A 14,171-nucleotide genomic window follows, 5' to 3' on the forward strand; every position below is an offset into this window, starting at 1 on the left:
TCAGCTTCAAACTGCTGGCCCTGATCACTGTGAACTATTTCTGGAATGCCATGTACTAGCACATAGTCCTCAAACAAACACTGCGCTACTGACTGGGCCATTTGGTTAGGAAGAGCATACAAATTTACAAACTTGGTAAAGTAGTCTTCTACTACTAACACGTATCTGTTTCCCTTAGAAGTTACTGGTAATTCCAGAATGTCAGTTGCCACTCTCTGGAATGGCCGAGTCGCTTGGGATCCCCCCATTGGTGCTCGATGCTTAGGCACCGGGGCCCTGCGGGTTTGACATGGGATGCACTGCTCACAACACTGCTGAATATCCTTGAACATCAAGGGCCAGTAACAAGTTCACCTGGCTCGTTCCCATACTCGTTCCGCTGAGAAATGCGCCGATGCAGGACCTCCATGAAGGTGCTGCAGCACATCGGGGATAAGCGAGGAGGGCACGACCACTTGACGCTGAGCATCCCCCTTGAGGGAAGATTTAACCGTCCGGCAGAGCAGTCCATTTACAACAGAAAGACGGGAATATTCAGTCCATAATTTCCGAAGCCACCGGGAGCTACCTCTCATCAGTCCCCGAGGCGGTCAAGAACCACTCCTCTCAATCCAATCCAACACCCTACTAATATCTGGATCGGAAAGGTGTGTCTTTACACGTTAGGTGGTGCAGAGAAGCTGCACGCTGGGAAAAGTCCTTAACAAAACGTCTATAGTAAGAGCATAGGCCCACAAATGCTCTCACTTCAGTTGGATTCCGTGGGGTAGGCCAGGTTCTGACTTTGTCGGTGTTTCGAGGGTCCGGCTGTAAGCCATGGCGAGAAACAACATGCCCCAGGAATACTACATGATCTTGAGCCAGATGGCACTTTTTAGGGTTTAGTCTGAGGCCTGCTGCCTGAATCTGGGAGAAGACTTCACGCAGGCTGGAGAGATGGTCCTCAAATGTGGGGCTGTATATCAGAACATTGTCGAGGTACACCATACACCGTACATCATGCACTCCCCCAGGTGCATGCCCTCTCTCAGTATAATGTCCTGATCTGTAGGGTTTAACACACAGGCTGTAGTAACCCCATCCTTCACCGACGACACTGTGTGAGCCACCACACACTCACTTTTGTTCTGGAGGTTGGGTGTTAAGTAGCCCACAAAGTCAGGAAACTGGTCAACGGGCCCGGCTGGGGACACACTTACGGGCACCAGCATCTCGCTGAGGGGGGGCAGTGTCATGGCAGTTGCGATGGAAACATTGCAACACTCAGGAATCAAGTCTTTGCCATTCAAAAGTGGAATAACAGTGTCCCATAATTGCAGTACGCCACGGGCATAATCCAAGAGGGCATGGTTAGGGACAAGAAAGTCCAAGCCCAGCAGTGCAGTTTGTGTAGACCCCCTAAGCACGTAGAAAACATGCTGCCAGGAGTCATTTCCCAGATGTAGAGTGGCAGTTATGGTGCCCAAGGTGTCAAGCATCTGGCCATTCACCGCACGTGCAGCAATGAAGTCCGCCTTTAGGGGCCGCTCGCGTAGTGCTGGGACAGACATGCGGAAATCGGCACTGATAAATGACTCTGTCGCTCCTGAATCCACTAATATGTTGATTTCAGTCCCTTCAATGCTTCCCCTCACGTATGAGGTATGCTGCTGCTCTGTTGTGTCCGGTATCAGTACATTACCTGTTGATGGGATAAACATTTCTCCCTCCAAAGGGCCCATCGGCGCTGTAGCTGGTGTTTGGGCCGCAACATCAGCGACATCTCTTTTCCCGACTGGTTGACCGGGTCTTCCCTCTTGGGGGAGAGAAAACGCACTCCTCGCCGTCTCGGTATTTCATCATTAAAGGGGCCCCTGGCGGGTCTAGGGCCCCGCCAATTTGGAGAGCAGGCTCGGTTGTCGTAGGGGGCCCGGTTATCCTGTTTTTCCCCGGGACCTCCCTCTACTCCCCGTTCGTGCCAGCCACGGTCAGGTGAACGCCCCCTCTGTTCACCCCATGGGCAATGTGACTGGCAGCCCTGCTCCCCACAAGCACACTGACACTGACCTCTACGCACTGGGTAAGAGGTTTTCCATTCATCTCTCCCGCCACTCGATCTCAGTCTATTATTTTCCTGTGCCATTCGTCTCATTTCCATCCTCATTTCCCTCATGTCTTCAGTAAGTCTGTCCATGGCTCTGTACAAACCACCTCCATCAGATATGGAGTGCACCATTGCTGTTGCACCGCTTCCAGTAGGAGTCTGGCATACCTGCGTGTTGATCTTTAGAGCCTCTCTGGCCATCTCACATCGGCCGGCGATGACCAGGGCCTCTTCCAAATCAGTAGCCCCCTGTTCGTGACATTTAGCTCTCAGAACCGGGTCAAGCCCAGCCAGAAATCTGCGGAATTTCTCCTCTTTCTGAGCTATATCACCGTAGCCTGGGAATGCTTCCTGAACTAGCTTGCTTATTTCTGCTGCGTACACGTCCAAACTCTCACCTGGAGCACGGAGACGGGCAGAGAGGTTCGCTCTGAAACAGTCCAGAAAATGTCTTTGTCCAAAAGCCTCCTGCAATTTCTCCTTTACTGTAGCATAGTCGGCCTGAACAGCCGCTGGCAGGCTATCCCACAAGAGAAAATCAGCCTTGGTCAGTCGCATTGGCAAAATCCTAACCAGTTCGAAATCGTAGTCAGCTCCAGTGCCTCCCACCAGCGCCTTCACGGCTACTTCATACTGTCTGGCCCAGCCGGGAAAACTTTGTTTTTCCTCTCCAGCGAAGGGCGGTGGGAGTTCAATCCTTACGTTGCTGGCAAACGGTCTTTCCCCGCGTCGCTCCCTGTAGTCCAGCGGGTCCTCGTCGTACTTCCACATTTTGCAATTTCTTTCTTTTTTTTATTTTTTTATATATATATATTTTGCTCTTGAACTTCTCTAACTAGTTACTACGGTGAGGAGATAGGCGAAGTCCCTCAAACAACTTAATAAGTCGGCTGTAAACACGCGATGTCAGGAAAGTAATTCCGTAGCACCGAAAATAGTCCCGTCGTAATGAAGAATTTGTTCCCATTTAAATTTGATTTGGTAATAACTACAACAGACTGACTTTTCATGGTAACAGTTAGCGATTTTTAAAATGTAATCTATGTCTTTGTGAGCTGTATTTCAAGGTTTTTAGCTTACAATTGGAGCCAATGACTTCCGGGTTGAAAGCTAAAAACGATACGTGGCAAGTCAGAAAGTAACGGGAGTAGAGTAAACGCATTGTTGATTTTGTTATTTTCATAGGATTTGTTGACTATAAGAAATGCATTAAAAAACACCAGCGTTATCCTTTAACAACAAGGTGCTGTTTTTCCATTAGCTTGCCAGTGCTCTTCCAACAGGGTGTCAGGTATGGTTGCTATGGTATTTAGAATAATTCTGCAGGGCCTAAAGGTGCTACCTTTTTAAGCCTGCATTAAAAAAAAAAATGCTGTCAATGTGTTTTAGAAATATGATATTGTTATGATTGCTTGTTAAGATCATAACCAAAAGAGAGAGTCCACACGGTAAAAGGTACAGTTAGGTGTAGTTAATTTTTATTATAATACAAAGCAAAACAAAACAAAAGGGATGTGTAGGAAGTATCATTGTGTCAGGCTGGTGTTGGATGCAATAGTCAGGATGTATGGTGAAGGGGTGTTGTTGCATGCAGGAAAGGAAAAAGCCAAATAATCAAAGATACCAGGGCCCCTGCCAGCCTGGCAGGGAGCAGGAGGGGGAGAGTGAGAATGGATGAGAAGTCCACCCCAGGACAAGGCCATGTACCTAACGTTAGGTAGGAAGTGCAAGGAGAGACAACTGTGGGAGAGCAGATGGCCTGGGGCCGTCACAATATGGATATCCTTTTAACAGGGATATCAAAAAAGCAGGATTCAAATCTGATTCCAGTCCCTGTAACTTTAGCTAAGCATGATGGACTTGTCTGTGCTCTTTACTGTGATTGACCTTATTTGATGATCATACCAGTTAACAATGCGGAAAAAAATATAGCTGAATATTGGCTTCAGTCCAGACTCCAGTTTGCCCTCAATTCTATGGGCATCACTCCAGACTGTGGTTTGCCCTCAATTGATTTTGTTATGCTTGGCTTTCCAAGCATGAGGAACTGCTGGCTATCAGATGTCAACATGTCTCCTTATACCCATAAACCCTTGGGGTTTTCCCAAGTAGGTCTAGCTGCAGCTGCAGACTCGCTACAAGACAGTACAAGAAACGCCCCCCACCGGCTACGTCAGTACAAGAAACGCCCCCTGAGAATATGGTGGCCGAAATGGGTCGGACAGTGGAACTTTGCAGTTCCGCGAAACTGGCCAAAACCTGTTTTGTCGCCGATGCGCATTTCCTTTTCAAAATAAAAGCCCCTAGACGCTGGCACTAAAAACACAGTTGTGAATCGTGAAATATCTGTAACTAATAATTAATAATGTAGCAAAATGTTTAAGAGGACGACGTAGGCTGTTTCTGACTGCAGAAATCCCCATTTAATGTCCATGAATCAATTAATGCTGAGGTGGCATAACAAATAGAAAGGTAGGGGGCATGCAGAGTTTTATTAAAAATATAATTTCCTTGTCACTTTGATATAACAGAGTACTTTGCATAGAACTTGGAATTGAAAGTGTCAAATACATTTTGAAATAACAATGTAGAGCAAAAAAAAAAACAAAAAAACATTTCTTAAGTTTAAAAACTCTTGGTTTACAATTGGGTTAATCCTAAATAACTAAAGAATAACCCCACCACCAAAAACCAAATTGTTATTGAAGTAGTCTAATTGTATACTTAATTTACTGATAGAGCTCTGGATACAAGAACTAAGAATATACAGCCCCCACACTTACAATTATGATAGGTTTCTTCTATACATTTTCTTATTCCTCTCCTGTAGATTCAATTCATGCCCATTTCAAGAGGGCACAAAATGTAGTTTTCCCAGCCACACTAGCTGAATGTGAACTTTTTTCCTCTTTCAGTGTGAATTAATGCAGTTAACATCAACATCAACAACAACCGCATCTGCATTGTCAGTATCACAGTTTCTTGGAGGGGGTTCTGTGATTAACATGTTTTTATTTATTATCAACAAGAGAAATATCATTTCTTTAAAACATCAAGACTTTTATTTTGAAGACTAAGAAATTCTACCAGAAGTGAGTTTCCTTATTGTGGCTAGTTTCACGCAGCTTTACTTTGCAGAAGGCAAAAAACATATAATTTCCTATGAAAATGATTGTTTTTCAATTTGCCATTGATATAGCTTGCTAACCACATATCATAGCATCAGTGTCAACTTAGCTACGTTAAGTTGCTAACCAAATAGCATAGAATCAGCGGTCTTTTGATAGCCAGTTAGCTTCTAGCATCTCCTCTGCCACGAGTTTGAAATACCTGCCGAAAAGCTGTCTTGATGAGGGGGCGTGTCTTGTACTGACATAGCTGTTGGGGGCGTGTCTTGTACTGACATAGCTGTTGGGGGCGTGTCTTGTACTGACATAGCTGTTGGGGGCGTTTCTTGTACTGACTAGTCGGTGGGGGCGTGTCTTGTAGCGAGTCTGCAGGCTGCAGCTAGACCCTTCCCTCATTTCCTGTAGTTGGTTCAGATTACAATATCACTCCTAATGAACCACACTACAGTTCTCTTGTTAGTGGACTGAGATTCACATTTTCAGGTGTCTGTGCTGTTATTTGGTGCCTCAAATCTCATTGCTCTCACCTGGCCAAATGACCCGAAATAAAGGAAGAAACACTCCAGATTTTACATAAACTGCTCAAAACATGCCTGGTGTTAAGGCCATAAGCATTTTGTATCACATTTGGTTTCCTTATTCTGTAGTCAAACTGTTGTTATTGTTGTTGTTGCATATCACATGTTGTCAGAGTTTGGTACAGAGATCTTAGACAAAGTATGAGTGGAATGCACACATGCTGATGACACATGCACACATAGGAGCCAGCCGGCCTCCAGGCACCTGCCTGATTGCCCTCTTATAAGAAAGTGCCCAAAGGTTGGTTAGTTTAGACAAAAAACAACTTTGGTTAAGTTTATATTAGGCAAGTAAAACAACTTGGTTAAGGTTTGGGTTAAGGTTATGGTTGGGCAACTAAAACAACTTGGTTAGTTTGGGTTAAGGTCATGGTTGGGCAACTAAAACAACTTGGTTAAGGTTTGGGTTAAGGTCATGGTTGGGCAACTAAAACAACTTGGTTAAGGTTAGGGAAATGGTTTGATCATGGTTAAACAAGAAAAACGTTTGTTAAAAATTAAAATGTGACTCACCGTTGAAATGTCCACCCACACGTAATTTGCTGTTAACAAGTGGTGTCCATTTCACGTTTTTCTGTGAGATCAGGTTGATGTGGGAAGCACTGTAATCATCAGAGCTCACTTTTACATTGTTCCCCATGGTCAGAAAAAGTCACCAGATTTGTCACTAGTCGCTTTTGAGAAATAAAGTCACCGGGGGGGTCGTTGAATCTAGTGACAAAGTCGCCAAATAGGCATCAGTGATTGGCATACTCAACACCATTATTGCTTAGCAAGGCAAAAGAAGCATCGCTGAATTGTTTACACAGCTGTTGGTTTACCTAGCGTTACCTAGCTATCTAAGGATTAATATGGCTATAACGTTACTTTCCAAAACTTTGACTTCAATTCCTATTTTTTCTTAAAACTAATCAGATAACACCTTATTTATTCTTATTTATTATTGTTCATGTAGGTTGACCAGCATGTTTCTATAATGACTAACTTGCCAGTGGTTTCAACAGTGCAGGTATGGTTGTTATCCCCTTAACAGGGATATCAAAAAGCAGGATTCAAATCTGATTCCAGTCCTTGTAACTTTAGCTAAGCACAATGGACTTGTCTGTGCTCTTTACTGTAATTGATCTTATTCGATACCAGTTAACAATGCGTAAAAAAAAATATAGCTGAATATGGGCATCGGTCCAGACTGTGGTTTGCCTTCAGTTCATTTTGTTATGCTTGGCTTTCCAAGCATGAGGAGCTGCTGGCTATCAGATGTCAACATGTCTCCTTATATCCATAAACCCTTGCCCCTTTGGGGTAATTTCCTGTAGTTGGTTCAGATTGCAATATCACTCCTAACGAACCATAGTACAGTTCTCCTGTTAGTGGACTGAGATTCACATTTTCAGGTGTCTCTGTGCTGTTATTTGGTGCCACATAGTTAAAATGTCATTGTTCTCACCTAGCCAAATGACCCGAAATAAAGGAAACACTCCAGAGTTTACATAAACTGCTCCAAAACATGCATGGTGTGAATGCACCCTAAGCTTCTTGTATCACAATTTGTTTCCTCATTCTGCAGTCAAACTGTTGTTTCATATCACGTTGTTTCATTCTCATATCAAGGAAGTGGAATTCACACGTGCACACGTGCTGATGGTCAGCACGTGCACACATAGGAGCCAGCCAGCGTCCAGACACCTGCCTGATTGCCCTCTTCTGAGAAAGTGCCCTTTAAGCCTACATAACCAATGTATGCCTGTGTCTGTAGGTCTAGTCGTCATTTTTCGTGCTGCACCGCAGCATCAACTAAATTGTAGGGACTAGTATATTTCAAAGTGTGAGTAAGCGTACAGGGGGCATTTATTTTTCAGCTTCCATTGGTTGCCAGATTTTCATCTTGGTAAAACCGGACATTGTGCGCGTGCACATTCGTTCGCGTCCATGTTCTTGTGCGCGGATGTGCATATAGAGCTCAAACCCAAGTAACCTATTCAGTTTTATCGGTATCAGTAATTCCGTTTTGTCAGTAGCCTATCATTCAGCTACAATATTATACTTCATATGCCTGTTGATTAATATAATCAATATTGAATTCATTGATAACCTTTGGAAAGTTGGTCTACACACTCATCCTCTGCAGGGGGAACGCTTACAGTCACATCAATGCTGTGTAGCAAAATCAAAGTGAGCACAGTAAGCACTGTCAGTAAACCAACTATATACATAGCCTATAGTGACAAGAAAATCACAGAAAAGAAGAAAAAAGTGTAATCAAATATGTGATTCTTCTCATGCTGATCTTACTGAGCTGTAAGTGTCTTCTACAAATCTTAATGCACAGCTGACATTTTTCTAAATGACTTATTGATTTGTGGAAAGGTAAAATATGTATAGTACCTCAAAACACTGCAGGTAGGCTACCTGATGTTACTATTGTGCATGTGACCCAAGCACATATTTTGGCCATATTTAATAAGTTTAAATGCAGATGACAATAATCAAACAACGCATTTTCAATGACAGCTCTCAATCGCCATCATGTTGAATTATTTTCTCTTTTTTATTGAGGGGAGTGAGCTTATTCTTTCTCTAAGTGTGTCTAAACTAGTCGCTTAATATCCGATGTGTGGGGAAATCTCGGTCCATATGTGAGAGAGAGAGAGAGAGAGAGAGAGACAGAGACAGACAGACAGATGCTTGCATCTCCATCATATAGGTCCGATGATCAGGTAGCCCATTCAAAACTTTGCGGTATGCGGCCAACACAATAAAACACCCACCCATGTGGGGTGATATGGTCACTTGTGATTGGTGGAATTACCCCTGCCTATCATGTCAAATCAGAAAACATGTACTGTGTATTTGCTAATAAAGTTGTGAGTATGCTATATGAAACAAAGCCATGTGTCGAGTCATTTATTTGTTTGCTTGTATGTGTATGTGTATATGTTATGACTGTAAAAAGTGCAAAATGTAATGACTAAATGAAACAAAAGTAAATTAACCAAAAGGTGAGTAGAGTGTAGGAGTGTTCACCGACATTCAATGTGTGGCTGTAGATCACAGTGCCACTACTAGCGTCCCAAATAGACTTCTATACAAAACGACCTACCAAGCTGTGAATGTTTGTGTGCTGTTTCTAAACTGCGGCTCCATGGTGGCTTAAACTTTCACCCCCTCCTCCTAGGCCTGAGTATCGCATAGACATTACCATCAAAGTTCCAATAAAGTCTTTCATTTTCCCAAAAGCTTTTTGGAGCTGAGAGCCAAAGATGGCTAGCTCGCTGATGTTGATTCTACGCTGCTGCACACAGCAAGCTAGCATTTGTTTTAGCTCCCAGCTTCCGACTGCATTGGAACTTTGATGGTACGGTCTACATCAGGGGTGGGCAATTATTTTTTCCATGGGGCCACATGAGAAACAGAAAATATTGTGGAGGGCCGGGCCAAAAGGCTGAACTCAATTCTGCATAATATTAATTGTATTTCTTTATAAAAAGCAGTAAATAGCATTGTTTTGACAAGCTGGTAAGAGTAGGCTATATGTTATAATTAAGCAATGAAAAAGTGAGGTTGCCTTACAAAAAATGTAATTTATTCAATCAAATTTCCCAAAGCAATGGTAAACAAAATGTGAAACTTTTTTTTAAACATTTGTGACTTATATTAGTGAACATTTTCAGTCACATTCACTCCAAAACACATTTTGAGTTTCAAATACTGTTGGAAAGAGGTTCTTAGCATTCTACAGACATCACAATATTGTCTTTGTGCTCCAAACATTAAGCAAGACACATCATATTGAACTAACTGAACTGTGATTTTGAGAAAAAGGCTTCCAAAGAAAGTGTCCCAGTTCACTGCTAGTTGGTGCCTTTACATGCCTACATTTGTAGTCTAACCACCTCATTTGGTGTTTTTAAGTTATTTTGTCTTGTTCAGTGAGAGAAATCTAGTCTCTACTGGGCTTTAACGAGTGCATCGAAGTCAGGTTGAATGTCTGAGGTGGAGATGCGAAGCACAGCTGACAGATGATCATCAGTGAGAGAGGATCTATACCTGGATTTTGTAAACTTCATCATTGAAAATGTTTGTTCACATATGTAGGTAGAGCCAAAGAGAACCAACATCTTCTGAGCATGTCTCCTCATGTTTGGAAAGTTCTCCTCCTTAAGAGAAGAGTAGAAATCCAGCAGAGATCCTGACTTAAAGTGCTCTGCCAGTACTGCATCAGACTGCAGGTCAATGAGTTCCAGCTGAACATCACTGGGTGCATTATCCACACTGCAGGTAAAGGGAGAGGAAATCATGTGCATTTCATCCTCGATTATTCTGAGATCTTCAAATCGCCTTGAAAACTCACCATGCAATGCTCCTAACATGGATGAGTACCTGCGGAGGTGATCAGCTGATGGTGTGTCTTCTTTCAGGGTTTGCATGTGAGTGAGAGTGTTGCTCTCCAGTTGGCTTGAAAGAAACTGCATCTTTCTCATGAAAGCCTTCACCAGGCTGTGCATTTCATGAACAAAAAGGCCCTTGCCTTGCAGTTTGGTGTTCAGTTCATTCATCAGCGCAGTCACAATAACAGCAAATGCAAAATCTGCCATCCAGTCCTCATCTGAGAGCTCTGGGATGTCTTTGCCTTTCTTCTCACAAAACTCTCGAATCTCTGCTTTCAGGTCCCAAACTCTTTTTAGCACTTTGCCCAGGCTGAGCCATCTCACAGCTGTGTGGTAGCCGATGTCACTTTGCTCAGTCTCATGCTCCTCCAAAAGTGCGACAAACTGTCTGTGATTCAATGCCCGTGCCCTGATGAAGTTTACTGTTTTAGCAACAACATCAATAACATGGTTAATTTTTAGCACTGACTTGCACAACACATGTTGGTGTATAATACAATGCAAAAATACCAATTTCTGATCTGCGTCGATTTCTGTCACTTTATCTTGCATACGTTTCAAAAGTCCGACATTTTTCCCTGTAAGATTTGGACAACCGTCCGTTGTGACACCTGCCAGTCTGTCCCATTTCAATCCCAGAGTGTCCATGCACGCATTTACCTCCGTAAACAGATCGCTCCCTGTCGTCGTCCCTTTCATCGACCGCATGGCTGCCAGCTCCTCCGTAATCTTGAAGTCCGTTATCCCCCGGACAAATATGAGTAGCTGGGCTGTGTCGCGGACATCACAGCTCTCGTCCAAAGCCAAGGAGAAAAAGTCAAAACTTGCCACTTCACGTTGCAGCTGAAGCTGCAGATTCCCCGCAATGTCCTCGATCCTCCTCGTCACGGTTCGCCTGGACAGTGGGACTTGCTCAAATGCGCCTTTTTTTCAGGGCATATTAGTGCTGCAGAGTCCACCAAGCACTCTTTGACAAACTCCCCCTCCGAGAATGGCTTACTGTTTTTAGCGATTTTGTGGGATATCACAAAGCTGGTCTTGGTTGCTGCATCCCTGGATGTGTGAAGCTTGGTAAAAAAGCCTTGCTGCTTTTGCAGCTTAGCTAGCAAAGCTTCCGATGTTCGCGCCCTTTCAGCATCAGTCAAGTTTTTGTATTTCTCCGCGTGTTTCGTCTCGTAATGCCGACTCAAATTGTAGTCCTTAAAGACGGCGATCTGCTCCCCGCAAACTAAACACACGGCTTTACCTCCGACTTCAGTAAACAAATACTTAGCAGTCCAATTTTTGTTGAAAAGCCTGCATTCGGCATCTACCTTTCTTTTTTTAGCATGAGCGGACATTTTTGAGGGCTAAAGTCATCTTGTGACAACAATCCAATCACGCGCACGTGTTGCTATACATATCGCGTCATTATGTACGTGAATAAAAAACAACTTCAAAATAAAAGCAATGCAGCTTTAGTCCATGCATGAGGTAAAATGAGAAAAGACGTTTATTTTGTAATTTCCAATTAACCTTACACGGGCCGGTCAGAGTCAACCAAAGGGCCGTATGTGGCCCGGGGGACGTACAATGCCCAGGTCTGGTCTACATGATACTAAGGCCTATTTCGATAAAACAAAGTTTATTCATCTAATATTCAATGTTTGACAGCCATGTCCGGAGGCATTATGTTTTCAGGTTGTCTGTACGTACGTACGTACATCCCATTCCCGTGAATGCGATATCTCAGGAACGCCTTGAGGGAATTTCTTCAAATTTGGCACAAACGTCCACTTGGACTCAAGGATGAACTGATTAGATTTTGGTGGTCAAAGGTCAAAGGTCACTGTGACCTCACGTCTGTCCCATTCTCATGATTTGTGATGTAATCATTAGTTGATATTTTAGAGTTAGTATCAAACACTTTTTGTTTGAATATTCTTCAATTGTTGTTGGTTTGACAGAAAACAAGACTAGGTCAAAACCTAGTATATGGCTGGACCGTGTATGAGTGTGCCACGTGCCACGGTCGACCAATGGTGTAACTAACTCCGCTGTAGACTGTTAATACAGAATAATAGTCCATACATCCATACTGATCGTTCCAGCGTGTCCTGTCTCTCTCTCCACCGCTGTCGTCTCCACCACGGCCACGGCCCGCATTGATCCTCCCGATCAAAGCGACAGTCACTCTGCTACCCATCGGTGCCGAAAATGCTGTTCGCCGGACACCTGATGATGCATCGATGTCAGGACCCCCGCCGAGATTCGGGATCACCGGGAACAAATCGGCGCCCAGCTATAGACACTGGCCGGCACTGTGTCCCCGGAAAACTGGAAGGTCGGCAGTAAGCCCTCGGCGCTTCGAAACCTCCATGCTTGTCTGTGTCTCTCTCTCCGCCGACAGAACAGAGGGCTGTCAGGTGGACTGAGCTCACGCATATGCATCGAAATAAACGGCAATATGATATAATTGTATAGATTGTACTTTAGCTTCAGCTTACATGCATGATATTGGTCAACCTGCTTACTGTGTGGGAGAAACGGGCTCCCAATGTCAGCGGAGAAACAAGATGGCGGAGAGAACGAAACTTCAATTTCTGGCTCTGTGATCCTATGATCAAATAAATTCATACAATATTGTTTAAACATGTGCAATTTTATTAAAAAATGTAAATCAAATATTTTTCTTGGTGTTATCATTCCACTACTCTGCCTTTAACTAAATATTCAGGTTGTAATGAGAAAAAAATATTTTTATAAACATTAAATGTTTACATTATAGGTAACACCAATGACAAAGAAACGGCACATGAATTCTTTAATGAAATGTATAAAAATAAGCCGCATTAACCCTTTGCTTGGATGTCCCTAACCAAATAGACTACAGCCTAACCTACACATAATTATTTATTTTATGGCAAGTGCAGCCTGTATTGTAAGATGTTTGGACATTGTCGGGCTTTTAGAAAAAAAACAACTGTTGAAAAGACTGATTCATAGACTAACAGCTTATTGAGACCTGACCTCCAAGCCTTGATGCCACCACCCCAGCACACCACCGCAAAGAACAGAGCACTGGCTACTACAGACTGATAGAAGATCTGCAGGAGCCTGTTGCACACACTGAAGGATCTGAGTCTCCTCAGGTAGAACAGTCTGCTCTGTCCCTTCCTGAAGAGGGCTTCAGTGTTGTGAGTCCAGTCCAGTTTTTTATTGATTTGGACCCCAAGATGCTTGTATGAGTCCACCCTCTTCACTTCCTCTCCCTGGATGACAACCAGGACAGGGGGCCTCCTGTTCCTCTGGTAGTCCACCACAAGCTTGGTTTTGCTGATATTGAGCTTCAGGCGATTGTTGTTGCACCATGTGACAAAGCTCTCTATCAGTCCTCTGTACTCCTCTGTAAAAATAGTCTCTAAGTGAAGACAGCATGTTTCTCACTGGAAATTATTCACTGGAATCAAACATGTCAATATAGTGATAACTTCCATTTCGCCAAAAAATACACTTAATACCTTTTATTAAATTCCTTCAAAGTCTTCACTACATATATTTTATGAGTCTGGACAGACATGGTTGTAAACTGCAACTTGACTTGTTGGCAGAGGCGTACAACCACAAGGCGTTGTTTCTAGTTTTATCTCATTTACTAAACTAACTATCCTAGTCATGATGGGTCGCCTACTGGAATAGAAATAGTTTTTGCCAGCAATTTTTTTTTTTTTTTTTTTTTTTTACTTCATTCACTTAGAAATTTGACGATAAGAGGCTATCAAGGAAACAAGCTGGGAGATACAGTATATCATAGTAAAAGGAAAGATTGATAATAAACGGATAACACTGGTCAATGTGTATGAACCTCCAGAAAGCGATAGGTATTTTTTTAAATCCTTATTTGATACCATAGCATTGGAAAATGAGGGAATTCTGATCTGTGCAGGAGATTTTATGTAATATTAAACCATAACCTGGACACAACAAGCCTTAGGCCCAACTAACTAGGTTTATT

The 14,171-nt window shown here is 43.2% G+C and overlaps 1 protein-coding gene across 1 annotated transcript; it reads right to left on the reverse strand.

The window, feature by feature from the left end:
- Window positions 1-9,736: 9,736 nt before the first annotated feature.
- Window positions 9,737-13,577, reverse strand: LOC139663875 (general transcription factor II-I repeat domain-containing protein 2A-like; the record flags this gene model as incomplete). Its single annotated transcript, XM_071542644.1, has 2 exons — window positions 9,737-11,072; window positions 13,187-13,577. Coding segments are annotated over 2 exons (1,727 nt in total), but the record flags the coding sequence as incomplete, so codon positions are not given.
- Window positions 13,578-14,171: the final 594 nt, after the last annotated feature.

The sequence above is a fragment of the Centroberyx affinis genome, unplaced genomic scaffold, assembly GCF_046629955.1.
Source record: "Centroberyx affinis isolate AG114_WGS23_722 - 3 ecotype Tasmania unplaced genomic scaffold, CSIRO-AGI_Caff_v1 ptg004144l_1, whole genome shotgun sequence".
Classification (NCBI taxonomy): domain Eukaryota; kingdom Metazoa; phylum Chordata; class Actinopteri; order Beryciformes; family Berycidae; genus Centroberyx; species Centroberyx affinis.